The sequence below is a fragment of the Notechis scutatus genome, chromosome Z (genome assembly GCF_049901735.1).
Source record: "Notechis scutatus isolate UNSWTSFEM ecotype Mainland chromosome Z, rNotScu1.2, whole genome shotgun sequence".
Taxonomy (NCBI): domain Eukaryota; kingdom Metazoa; phylum Chordata; class Lepidosauria; order Squamata; family Elapidae; genus Notechis; species Notechis scutatus.
The window spans coordinates 88,803,954-88,817,407 of NC_142025.1; the positions used below are offsets into that span (position 1 = coordinate 88,803,954).

General features: G+C 40.3%; 1 protein-coding gene and 1 long non-coding RNA gene across 6 annotated transcripts in view; one reads left to right on the forward strand and one right to left on the reverse strand.

The window, feature by feature from the left end:
• The first annotated feature begins 3,303 nt into the window (after positions 1–3,303).
• LOC148128973 (uncharacterized) lies at positions 3,304–5,726 on the forward strand. The gene is made up of 2 exons (XR_015745629.1): positions 3,304–5,452; positions 5,527–5,726. It is a non-coding gene; the product is annotated as an uncharacterized LOC148128973 (long non-coding RNA).
• Positions 5,727–7,507: 1,781 nt separating this feature from the next.
• The window catches only part of FMNL1 (formin like 1), an 87,822-nt gene continuing 81,875 nt past the window's right edge, over positions 7,508–13,454 (reverse strand). For 4 of the 5 annotated variants that reach the window (XM_087945403.1, XM_087945400.1, XM_087945402.1 and 1 more), the window contains 3 exons: positions 12,845–12,940; positions 12,549–12,675; positions 7,508–10,052 (listed from right to left, as the gene is read on the reverse strand). In XM_087945403.1, coding sequence (XP_087801529.1) covers positions 9,949–10,052; positions 12,549–12,675; positions 12,845–12,940 — 327 coding nt within the window. In that variant the 3' untranslated portion in view covers positions 7,508–9,948. Of the gene's footprint in view, positions 10,053–10,647; positions 10,753–12,548; positions 12,676–12,844; positions 12,941–13,454 lie in introns of all 5 variants that reach the window. The other variant, XM_087945401.1, reaches the window with a different exon arrangement.

Genomic DNA, 13,454 nt, shown 5'->3' on the forward strand with positions numbered 1-13,454 from the left:
ATGAATTTTGTTGTTTAGATACATTAACTATATTATAGCTATATACTATATTAACATGCGATCCAAGACAATTCTTTTCCATTCAGTGCGGCAGAGGCAAGCAAAAAGGTTGGACACATCTGTTTTAGAGTTAAAATTACATGCTTATCAAGAGAACTTTTAACTACCAGTCTGAGTACAAATAGTTTTTTAAGATTAAACATATCATACTTTTCAAGAGAGATTTCATCTATGCCAAGGAAAGTTTGAAGCAAAAATCTAAACTTGTGATAGTTTAGGCAAGTCCTTATAGTCTTGTTTTTAGTTGACCAGATGGATTCTCCCTCGAGCCGCTCGGAGCATCCAGAGAGTGGGATGTGCTTCTGAGTCCTCTTCTTGCAGGCTGAGCTTTAGCTGAGGAAACGCTCCGCCCCCTCACGTGATTCCACGCAGCGTTCCCCCAGTCTTTTGCTCAGCCTCGAAGAGTCAGGCTGCTTTCAAAAAGAGTTCCTTGGCTGATTCAAAATACGTACTTTATTCTGGCTAATTTCTTCATTTCTCAGGTTTGAAATTTCCTTTCCTCCTCCTGCGCAAAAGGTTGGGACCTAGGGGACAAGCGGGCGGGTTCGCAGTGCTTCGCGCGACCCCCCCCCCCATCATTAGATCGTGTCGCTGCCTCCGCACTGCCTCATGGCGCGCATTCTCGCTGGATTCCCCCCCACCCAAAACACCGACCGGGAAGGGCTAGTCGCCCCTCAAGGGCACCAGGCGCGCTGAGCTAACCGGACAAGCCCTCCTTACCGTCCCGAAGGCACCCGACATAGCTCAGCTCGCGGCCACCATCTTGGCGCCGCATCGTGGTCGGGCGCCATTTTTATTTCTGATTCTTGGTGCTGCGGTGGATGTAAACGTCCCAGACCCCTTGGGTCAAGAGCTTAGTTGTTTTTAGCGATCTTCCAGGCTCGCTCTCATTATTTTGTTGGCCTCCCGCAGCCTTCATCGGGGCGAAGTTGCAGCCCCCCCCCTCCGGTTTTTGTTGTCTGGAGGCCTGCTGCCAGAGGCCTTTCTCTCTAGGCCTCAGGCGTTTATTTGGTAAATCCGGCCTGTACTGTGATACCTTTTTAGTTCCTTTCCTGTTATTGTTTATATAAGAAATCAAAAAAAAAGAGAAAAGAAAAGAAGAAAAAAATTTATATACAAAATTATATGTATATACATAGATAACCTTCACATACAAATAGCAAAAAAAAACAAAAAACCAAAAATTATATATCTGTACATATTACCTTACTGCCTGTTATCACTGTACATATTAAATTCCAAAAGGGGGAGCGGGCCAGCTCAAACCTCACCCGGCCCTAGTCGCAGGCCAATTCCAGGCGAGCCAACCGCCCTTTGCTATTATTACTATTATCATTATCATTATCAATTTCCAACATCCAGGCGGATTGGCTGAGCAGGGCCACGGTGGATCAAGCAGAATGGCGCCTCCATCCATCCCTGTTCAAGGAGGCATCCAGAATATTCGGCCTACTGATGGTGGATCTCTTCGCTTCCCCGTCCAACGCACAGCTTCCACGGTTTTTCTCCAGGTACCCGTCTCACGGGTCGGAGAATCACAATGCACTATGCTGCTCATGGCCCCCAGGGCTCCTATATGCCTTCCCTCCGCTGTCGTTAGTTCCCAGAGTCATACAGAAACTCATTCACGAGAGGGCAGACCTGCTCCTGGTGGCTCCTTATTGGCCCAGGCGACCGTGGTTCGCGGACCTCCGCAATCTATCGGTAGCGCCCCCATGGAGGATCCCCCCGGACAGGATTTCCCTCTCTCAGGGGCCCCTTCTGCATCCAGAGCCCCAATGGCTCCAGTTAGTCGTCTGGAGGTTGAACGGATCCGTTTGACAGGAGAGAAATTCTCCAGTCAAGTAATCGACACTATTTTGGCCGCTAGGCGACCCTCCACCACACGAATTTATGATGCCACTTGGAAGGGCTTTTGCAAGTGGTGTAGTGGGTCCCAAGTTGACCCCCTATCTCCCTCTATTGCGCAGGTCCTGGAATTCCTTCAAGAAGGCCTACGTAAAGGGCTTGCCCCTAACACCCTGAGGTGGCAGGTTGCTGCCCTCTCAACCGTTGTCCCTTGTGCTAACTTCGGTTCCCTTTCTCATCACCCCCGAGTTAGGGCTTTCCTCAGGGGCGCCACCTTGTGCCCTCCGACTGTTCACAGGTTCCGCACATGGGACCTCAACAAGGTCCTCGTCTCACTCACAAGACATCCGTTTGAGCCTCTGAGGGAGTCCTCCCTTCAATTTCTAACGTTTAAGGTAGTTTTTCTAGTGGCCATTACTTCTGCTCGTCGAGTCTCGGAAATAGCAGCATTGTCAATTAGAAACGATCTGATCGGGTGGTCCTTCGCCCCGACCCCACCTTCTTACCCAAGGTTAACTCACCCTTCCACAGGTCACAGGAACTGGTCCTCCCAAACTTTTGCCCCAGACCCTCGAGGGACAGGGAAATCCTTTGGCACACCTTAGATGTTAGACGGGCCTTGCGCATATACATTAAGCGCACACAACTCCTGAGAAGATCAGAATCCCTCTTCCTCTCCTTTCAGCCCAGGACGCTGGGGCTCAAAGTCTCCCCCTCAACCATCAGTCGCTGGATCAGGGCGACTATCGGCAGGTGCTACCTATCACAATCTCTGCCCGCACCCGGTGGAATAACTGCTCATTCCACCAGGAGTGCAGCTACTTCGGCGGCTTGGGCCACGCAAGCCCCAATCGCTGACATTTGTCGGGCAGCCACCTGGGCCTCTCCGTCCCCATTCATCAGGCATTACAAAATAGACGTATATGCCTCAGCGGAGGCCTTGTTTGGCCGACGAGTCCTACAGAGGGTCATCAGTGACCCGGAGGGGCTTCCGGTCCAGATGGAGGCCCACCCGTAGGACAGCCAAGCTTTGGTATGTCCCACTCTCTGGATGCTCCGAGTGGCTCGAGGGAGAATGGGCGTTGGTTCTTACCTGATACGGCCCTTCTAGGCGAGCCGCGAGGAGCATCCAGCCCCACCCTAGCTCCTCCGTCTGGTGAGGACTCTTGTTTCAGCCAAGGAGCCAATAGTTGATTAGAAGGACTTCATAACCTTTCTTCTCGTTATCGCAAAAAACTGGAGGAACGCTGCGTGGAGTCACGTGAGGGGGCGGAGCGTTTCCTCAGCTAAAGCTCAGCCTGCAAGAAGAGGACTCAGAAGCACATCCCACTCTCTGGATGCTCCTCGCGGCTCGCCTAGAAGGGCCGTATCAGGTAAGAACCAACGCCCATTTTATTACCCTTTGGTAGGTTTTGTGTGAAGAACTCTGGTCATGTAAATGAATAACTAGGGGTGTAAGAGGAATAAAATAGATGGTATATGGCCATCCTCTTCTCTTTTGATAGGTGCAAAGATATCTCATTCACAAAACCTCATCTGGTATGTTCTGAGCTACATCTGGAGTGTGTTCACCCATAATTGTTTTGGGTTGAACTTAGAAATTATCTAGAAAAGATAAATTAACAAAAGGGGAGGGTTTAAAAATGTGCCTGATTGTCATCCCTCATTCTCAAACAAAATAACATTTGTATTTGAGGGCCGTAGACCAGCCTGAATTTAGTTGCCTAAATTCTGACTAAATTTTCAAGATTTGCTACTTCCTCTCCCAAATATGCATACTTCTTTACAAGACAACCAGCCATTCTGGAGGGCAGCATCTTTTCAAGCCATCTTTTCAAATTTATTTCCTAGGCAGCTGGAGTGAATGTGTAAATTACAAAAAATTGGCCATATAGCAACTGTAAACTCTACAATCGTTCTTCTTGTAAAAGTCTTGTTTCACATCAGAATTAAACATCTTCATTTCTGACTTGGCTTCACTATTGGATAATAAAATTTGTCTGTTGCTACTTTCACTGGCTTCTAAATCTACTGTAATTCTAAATGTAGATTATTTTCTAGAAGCTTGAATTTGTGCCTTAATAATCAGTTGTTTTTTAATTGACAAGAGGTTTTTGTAGTCTGGTCTATTAGAAGCTGTACTGCTGCATTTGAAATCTTGCTTGGATATCCTGCTAATTTGATCACAGTTTTGCTCTAGGAGGCAATGCCTTCCCAGCTGGTAAAACAGAAAGCTGAAATAGGCCACTGAGTGTTTATGACTGTATGTAATTTCAGTTGTCTGAAGTTCATATAACTGTTGCTGTCCCTGTGCAATATTAAATTCTATTCATTTTTTTAAGAAAAAAAGTACACATTGCCCTTTATAGATTGTTCAGCTGGGGAGCTTATCCATTCTGTTTGTGGAAAGGAAACAGCTCCTAGTTACTAATAAATGTTTTTAGGAACATCACCTGTGGAAATCTTCACTCTTCCAAGCACTTGACTCTTTGCAAGAATAACTGACTTATGATCCAATCAAAAGAAAAAATGTAGCAATAGGAAGTATCTATATGCATTAGGGGAATATTTACATTTAGAAAAATCACATTTAGAAAAATCTGAAAGTTTATCTTAATGTCTTAGGTATCTGTGGCTGTAATTCAAGGGTCTTTCTTCTCCAGTTCTTAAAACATTAATCTACTTGGCAACATATTGATTCCTGCAAAGGAAGTAGCAGATCCCAAATCAAGAAATAAGGATCTAAATTAATGTACAGAAAAGCACAATATTTTTTTCTTCATTCATATACATCATGCATACTTTCTCATTTGTTTTTTGGTGTAAAGAAAGTTATTTTATCAGATTTGCATTGTGATAATGTAATGATAGTGAGCTCATAGTTCATATGAGCTCACTATCATTGCATGTGTATGTTCTTTTTTTACTATGATATATAAATCAACTTTGTGTAGCATCAAGTCAAGCCACAATGGCATATTGAAGAAATGATGAAAATAATTTCGTCATAGTGTTTAGGAGCACTATATGAGCCAAGCCATTTTTTTAAACTCTAGAGAATTAGGCTAAAATATTAGCTTTCTATGTGAGCTTTCTGTGTGGAGAATTTATTAATTTTCTTGCTTCCAGTGTTCAAACTGTTAAATAACTAATTTGCTTGCAAAAATGAGCTTAGAAGTTTGTCTATTTTTTCAATGTTATATTGGTTTTGAAAAAGCCAAGAGATGGAACGCTAGAAAGCCTCAGCCTTACAGCCTATTATCTTACTGTTCCCTCCAGTCCAGCTTCAGAAATGCCACAAAGCTTTTTAAAATGAATAGAATGAAAGAATCATTTGAAAGTGCTCTTTAGATTAGAATTGCTTTTGCCAAAACCAGGGTAGTAACCAGAGTGGCCTAAAGATCCTTTCAAACTGTGTTCTTAATACTTCAATTAAGAGTTTTCATTTTGTTGTTTTCAACTCAAAAAAATTTTTAATTGGGGAGGGAGCGGAAAGTAAGACCATACAGATAGATTTTAAAAGAAAATCACTGATTATGTTCATGTGATGCACTGAACCACAAACTTACCAGCTATATTTAGTGTGTTCTGAAGGTTCTGTGTTAGTTTATGGTTCAGTGTGCTGTTTCAGTCCAGAAAAGTAAATTTTATTAATTGTGGATAATCATGTCATATAAGCACAATATATATTGTCTGTAATTCTGTGAAAATTAAGAATGACTGATGTTATTTTTAACTGTCAATGAAGTTGTAACCCTAATGAAGGGTAAATGTACCTTTTTCAATCAAGGAAATTAAATCACAGTGCCTTTAACTTATACTTTGGTGGTGTCTATTTATTTGGCTATATATTTTTCTACTATTTCTCTTCTTTTTTCTTTGGCTTAGGGTGGGTGAATATTTAAAAACCTTGTGGTTACTCAGTAATGACCAAATGCAGTTTACAAATTTACAACAGATACATACCACTTCTGTGGTTTTGGTGCAGATGCGACAGTCTCATCACATAACCAAAGCCACCATACTGTCTCCCACAGTGATTTCTGTGGGAAGACTACAAACTGACTTATGCTGATGTCAAGGGCTGTCTGCTGTCCTTTACAGTAGAGATTACTTCATTAAAAATATTAATACCCAACATGTTTTATCTTTTTGAAGAAAGGTTTCATTTTTCACATCTTAAATTGTAATTCATACTGCTTAAAATTTATTTATAATTCGGGAATAAAAATCTGAGAATAAAATGTTTGCCAGTTAATGGGGAAAGCTGGGGAACAGACATTATCAGGAGGGCAGCTGCAAGATTTGGCTTTGTGAAATGAGTTTGAGAAGTAAGCCTTTCTTTTGCCAAAGCAATACTAGAAATCTTTACCCTTATCTTACCCGCAACTAAAAATCTCAACTCATAAAGTGCTGGCATTTCTTATTTCCCTTGCGTGTTGCATTTTATCCAATTCGAGGTTCTATTGTGTTGTCTGGATCCAAAACAATTATTGAAGCTTAGTAACTTGGCCCTGTCGTAAAGTGCAAGACTGAATTTTGTAAAGCCCAAATAGTCACCATTTTGGATCATTGAAAATTGTAAACTTCAATCTGATTCAAATCCTATGATGCAGTAACAGGAAGGGCTTTAAATTATTGTGTGAATGATTGGTCTTAAACAGATTAAAGTTCCAAGTTCATCTATGGACACTTGAATACTTGCTACGGATACTTAAGTGGTATCTTTAAGTCAGCCATTTGTTGTCAGCCCAGCCCAGGGTGGTGGTGGTGATAAAATAGAGATTCCATGAAAGTCACCTTAAATCTTGAACAAACATGGGTTTATAAATCAAATGAAATGTTGGGATGTTCATATACATTCAAAGAATTTTGGCTTAATGTGGTAGAAACCCGATCTTAAAATTTAAGTACTGTACAGATTTTAATCACAGTAGTAGAGGAGTCTGAGACTAGAGTCTATTAGTTATATAAGCAAAGGTGTAATATCACAGCAAAGATTAATCTCTCAAATATTTGATTTCTGAAAGTGATCAGATAAATTTATCTATTCAACATGTAGTCTTCGGAGGGAAATCGTTCTGAATCTATCATGGATTAATAACTATCAGATATGCTTGCAATACAAAAATATTTCTATTTCCTTGGCTGAACTGGGAAGTTGAAAACACATTCCTAAAGGCAAACTACACGAGGCAGCAGTTTTTGCAGTTAGTGGTAAAATAGATACTTGCTATACTGTTCACTTTGATAGTTGTTTTTTTTTTCTCATTTGGAGGGTAGGAAGCTTGAGACGACTTCTGTTGTTATGAAGAGTCATTATTTACGAACCAGAAAGAAAGGTGATTACTTGTAGGGCAAGTAAGTTTTAAGTGTACCAAGGTTGTGTCTTGTGTCTCTAAGCACTTTTGCTTTTCCTACATCTTGAACGGAGTCCTGAGCTGCCATGAGTTTATGATCGTAGGATGCATCTGTGGACACCTTGATATTATTGTAAATGTATTGGTTCCTCTTCGACAGACTTTTTGCAAGTGCAATTTTGAATATTTCGTTCTTAAGAATTTGAGCCCAGTGTACTTCCCACACACTAAAAACATGATTTTCATTGTTATAATACATGTATTATATTCTCTCATTTTGTTAACTTGCTTTGGATTAAATACAATTCACACACCATATATAAAAATAATGTATACAAAGTAACAAGTCATGTAAGAGCATTGTGGCTCATCTACAGGATTCAAGGCATTTTAAGAAAACAATTAAGTTCCACATTCAATTGTTTTATTAACCATCCCTCCTCAAACCGTTCCCCTTGCTCCCAGACATGGCATAAAGAATTGTGCTATTCTGAGCATTTGCTGCAATAATTTTAGTTTTTCTTAAATTATGGGGAAAGCAATGGTAGCCTAAAACTGGGCTTCTAAGCATATCTAATCTACAGCAAGTTTGGGATGGACAGTAGGAACCTGGCGATAGTATTGCTAAAGGCGGTTGAGGATTTTGTTTCATCCAAGTTGAGACTGAACAAATTTGTCCATGCATATCTAATCTCTCCTGAAATAGGCAGTTATTGCTGTGAAGCTTGCATGCTGGAATTTGAGAGGGAAAGCAAAAGTGCAACTTTGCATAAGTGTCCCTGCAGGCATAAAGTGCTCCAGATGGAGTCAGATTATACAAAATGATGGTATTAACCCATGCCTCCTGCATAGCCACCCACCCAAAAAGAGGGTCATGAACAAGTTGTTCTTCCCCTCTACATACTTTAGAAGCTATAATTTGTTCTCCCTCTGCAAATGAAGGGAAATCTAGGGTCCATAAAAATCTGGCTTGATTTGGGAGTAAGATGTATTGTCGCCTGTGCAGTGGAACTACAAAAAAGGAAAAAGAAAAAAGAAAAAAAAAACAGCATTTTTTCATGAGTTAACCCCATTCTCCAGAGTTCCAGCAAGTTGGGGAAACATGCATTTGGATTAGGATGCGGTATCCTTCAGATGAACTAACAGTTATAAATCTCAGTATAGAATTAGAACTATGGATTGCAATGATGTATTAAATCTTTATTAAAGATCTCCTGAGTTATCTAATTACTGTCACTTCCACTCTATATTTTTTGTCTCTTGTAGTAAAGCTCTTAAGAGTATACATCTGAAGATTGGAGGTGGGGAGATAATATATGTAATATATACTGCCAGCAACCTGGAAGAAAAAAATATTCAGCCCACAGAAGAATGATACCATGTGGCAAGGAAAAGAACAGCAATTCCCATAACCAGTGTGATTGTCATCAACACTCAGAATGAGTAGTTTTTGAAAGTGCCAAACTTTTGCTAAATCCTGAGATGCTGTTCAACTGACCAGATTAACTCCCTAGACTGATTGTTGTGCTAGAAAAAGATGCTGGATTCATTAAACATTCTGGAAGGGTATATAATCATGGGAAACTATTTGTTAGAGAGGGAGAAGAGCATCGTTGTTTCAATGGGTTTCTAATTACATTGGATGCAACTGTGGTCATGCAGTTACAGTTGACATGTATGAATGTGAAGTATAGGTCACAATAAGGGGCAGACCGGGACAGTATGAAAATGTATAAATTGGACAAAAAAAAACAAACTATGATTCCTGTTCTTTTCTCATTTCTCTTTTAACAACTCTTAAGAACTTGCCTTAATATTCATAATTCTAAGGAAGGACTGTACGTGGCCAGAACAGAAAATTGTGTGAAAGAAAAGGCTACAGGCCACTGAAGCCAACTCATTCCATGAGTTGGTATTGATTCTAAAGTGATGAAATTAATGTAGCACCTTTGCAAAAAAATAAAAAATGCTGGAACAGGATGCTGTTGTATACAGAGTGTTTGCTCCACTCAGAAACAGCTTGGATTTACTAATTAATTAGACTCTTTTGCTATATTATAATGGCTTAATTGATCCTGAGGTTACACTTTCCCAGGAAGTAATCAGCCTACAAGCACATCAGTACTTAGACAAACATAATTTTTGTGATGCTTGAAATAAAACAAGACAATCCTCTCCCACCTTGTCTCTCAGATAGAAGAGGAATTAAAAAACTAAAATTCAATGAATGGCCTAGATAAAGAAACCAGAATGGGCTGGATAGAAAAGAAAGCAGGGAGAAAGGATCTGGATCAAATTGCTTTCTTCTTTAGAGGCAGCAGCAGCCACAAAGGTTTTTGGAGGTGGAAGATGTTGCTTGTTGATGGAGGTTTCTAGCACCATTGACTGTCCCTGTATTAGAGACTTGAGCCTTCCCATCCTGCCCACTGCTGCCATGGTAGGTCAGTCAAATGTGGCCAAGATGATTGTTGCTTATTAGATGAAGCAATATTGTTGATCCAGTGGATAATGTAGCCAGCAGGACTTACATGTGCAAAGGTTATAAGTAAGTGTGTATGTGGGGAAGGGGAGGGAACAGTCATCCTGGCCTGAAAAGTCTTTGGTCCAGGCCTCTTGGTCTGAGTTCATGCTTCACCCAGCAAACCAAGCAAACTTATTAACTTGTTCTCATTCAAAGCTATCACAGTGAGATCTCGGAGGTCGCCTGGAGGGTCTGCCCAGTGGTTCGTTTTTTGCCACTCTGCCGACCAGTGTCCCCCCGCCGGTATGGCTGGATACGCAGACCTGCCACAAAAGAAAACAAAACTCAATTATGATTTTTTTTAAGGTACATATTCTTTACCCAACAACAACAAAAAAATAATATAGAACATTTTAATACATAGGGAAGAAATTATTTTACCTGCTTCTCAGTATTCAGTATGTTTGAAAATTTGGGGGGATTCCAGTCTTGAGACTTTCATTAAGAGTATCTAAAACTTGGCAGTTGCCAAGAACACTAAATCTTTGCATCAGACAATAAAATTCAATTACATGTTAAAAAATAAGCATGCATCATAAAAGTACCGTACTTGTTCTTTGCTCTTTACTTGGGAAATATATAGCTATGTATTTACATATAAGCAAAATGGATATAACGGGGAGACAAGATTAAATATCCAGTCATGATGCTCATCTAGCAAGTGTAATTTTCTTGTCGGATGGGAATTTGAGGATAAAAAGAGGGTCTTGTGGTCCATTTTGCCAGACTCAATGGGGATAAGAGCTCCAAATACATTCAGAGAATCTTCTCGCTGTTGGAAAGAGTTAATCTGCCATGCTAGTTGCTAACTGCCTCATTCCTTCCCCCAAATAATGTTCTGCGGCTGACCAATGTTACCTAAAGCCACAAGCTACAGTGGGCTTTCTTCATTGAAGCTGGCATCACAGAAGAGGCGAGATGAGCGTTTCCCCGTCCGAGCAGTAAAAGGGATAGTTTTCAAAGCTAAAAAAGGACAGTTCAGGGAAGGAAGGAAACAAAGAAAGGAAAAGAGAAAGGAAAAGCAGTAGGCAAGTGAAAGAATGGGCTGTTCAAAGAAATATACCTTGATAGTACAGCTGCATTACTGTACTTATTATAAAAGTTATTAAGGGAATGGCTCCTTGCTCTCCCTTAGAGACACTCCAGAGCCATCCAATCCCCAACCCCCCATGTCAGATTCAAGGTCAAGATGCCCTGGAGTGAGCTATTGGCTGAGTCTGTGCAGTTTCCCTAGTAATAATATCTAAGCAATTACTTAATTATTTCCCCCTTCCAGGTTTCTCAGTTTAGCAACAACCTCATGTTACCAGGTGCTCCCCATCCAATGCTAACAGATTGTTGCTGTGGAGAAAAGTAGGAGGCAGGAGCATTATGATACCATCCTGAGTTCCTGAACAAGGTGGAATATAAACCAAATAAATAACAAACAAACCAGCTAAGGCTGAGCTTAGTTTCTGAAATTAGCACCATGGGCTAGATGCTGAGGCATGACACAATATTAATCCCCAAATTCCCTGTTTGTGAGATGGGTGCATTCTTTGAGAATCCAGGTCGGAGAAAGATACAGGTATATCTCTAAATCAAGTGTGGTATCTTGCAGGGGTTAGTAAAAGCAAATGAAGACGACTTCCAAAAGAAGTGATAAGGCTAAAGAAGGGTAAAAGGGAAGCAAGTCAAAAAGTCAAAAGTAAATGAACAGCTAGTGTCAGAAATATCCTTTAAAGTCCCATAAAGCTCCAGATCATGTGACCATGTATAGTCAGCTTCTACCAATCTACAAAATTTGCCAGGGAAGATTTAAACAGACTGGTTTGGATCCAAATTTGGGCCTGAATTAGGGTTACAGAAGCAGAGATACTTATTATTTCCCTGCCACAGCCTTTCTGGGTTTTTGAAAGTGCTACATGGAGTTTCATGGAAGACACAAGGAGCTGAGGGGAAGGGAGGGAGGCTGAACCAGAAGCAAGATACTTTCCATGATCAAAGCTCTGCTCATACATTTCAATTTCCTATGACTTCAGGAGTTTCCCATTTTCACTGTACTACTGCTTATTTTCTTCTACAAAGTTTCAATCTCCTGCATACTGTAGCATTTTTCAGTGCTGGAAGGGAAATATGCCTTCATCAATCCAGTTGTATATCTAAATCTAAACATATTATTTGTACATCCGTACATAATTTCCTGGATTGTATCTTCAGTTTCTATTGATGGGCTTAAATAGTTTAATGTTCTGATAGTGCTTTGAGCATATTACCTTCCCCCTCAAAAAAAGAAACACAGATAAGGCATGGCTTGTTATCAATAATTATCTATTTCATATCCCTTGCTATTATCAGGTGGATTGGGCAGAATAAAACTGTAAGAAAAAATAACAGTTCACATCTGCAATAAGGAAAATTAAGTGTGCAGCTTCAATGGACCTTAGAAATGTGCTACATAATGATATCTTCTCAAAGAAAGTGGCAGGGACCCAAAGAAGTAAAAATCACATGCCAGCTTCTTGCTACCCAGAGATATGCAGGAAGATCCTCAACAGTACTTATGCAATGAAATATTGCTACACCTCATTTGCTTTACCACCTAGAACCAGGTATCTAAAGAGAAACAGGAATTCAGGACAAATTATTTGTAGATCACAAAGGATCACTTTCCCCAGTCAATAGGATTCTGAGCAGTTCTCACTTCATCTTTGGGCCTCTAGGGAGGATCTGCAGATATTTCAGAAATTGTTGATAAAGCTGCCAGTTTCCCTTCTCACCTGAAATAATGTCTTCAATGGCACCATCTTTTTCTTCATAAATGAGAGGCTCTTTCACCATCTGCTTTTTCTTCAGCTCAGCTATGAGGTCCATCTGTTGTCGCTTGTTCTTATGGCTGGGAGATTGCTAAGGAAGAGAAATTGTTGCTATGGTTACCCATGTTTCATGATGAAACTGAAGGTGTCTGTAAAACCAGCTCACCCAACAATGGTGTATAGGAAATGTCCACTTATAGAGAAGGATATGCTGTAGATTTTGGAACACAATGAAAGGATGAGAAAATCTTAACCCATACCTTAGATACTGCCTGTTCCTCTTTGCTAGGGGAAACTGACTCTTCTTTGGCGGCTGCTTCTTGCTTCTTCCACACTTTGATATCTTCCTCTGCTTTCTTTATGTTAGTGGAATGAGAAAAAATAATAATAATCCCATTAAGCAAACATGGATATCTCAACTAGACCATTGTTTTTCAACCTTAGTAACTTTGCTGGTGAGGATTCTGGGCACTGAAGTTCACACATCTTAAAATTTTCCTGGTTGAGAAACACTGGTTTATTATACAATGAGATGTTTTCCCTTCAACAAAGATTATGACCCATTTCTCCTTTGCAAGCTCTGCTTTTCTTTCCTTGAAATAACCTCATGTACTATGGAAATGAACTTTTAAGTTCATAGCATACATTGTCTTATCCCTAATTCCTGTTTTCAAGAAACTGCAACTTCTTAGAAGCACAAATAAAGTAATACAGTATTATTCTCTATTTTTCCCAACTGGTATAGTATCCCCTCACATTTGGACATCAATATTATTGCAATTCTTCTCCCTGTTCACTACATAAGAATGCATATGCATAAATTGCATGAAAGCCACAAAAACAAAAATCAAAATTGTAAGGGTGGCATTA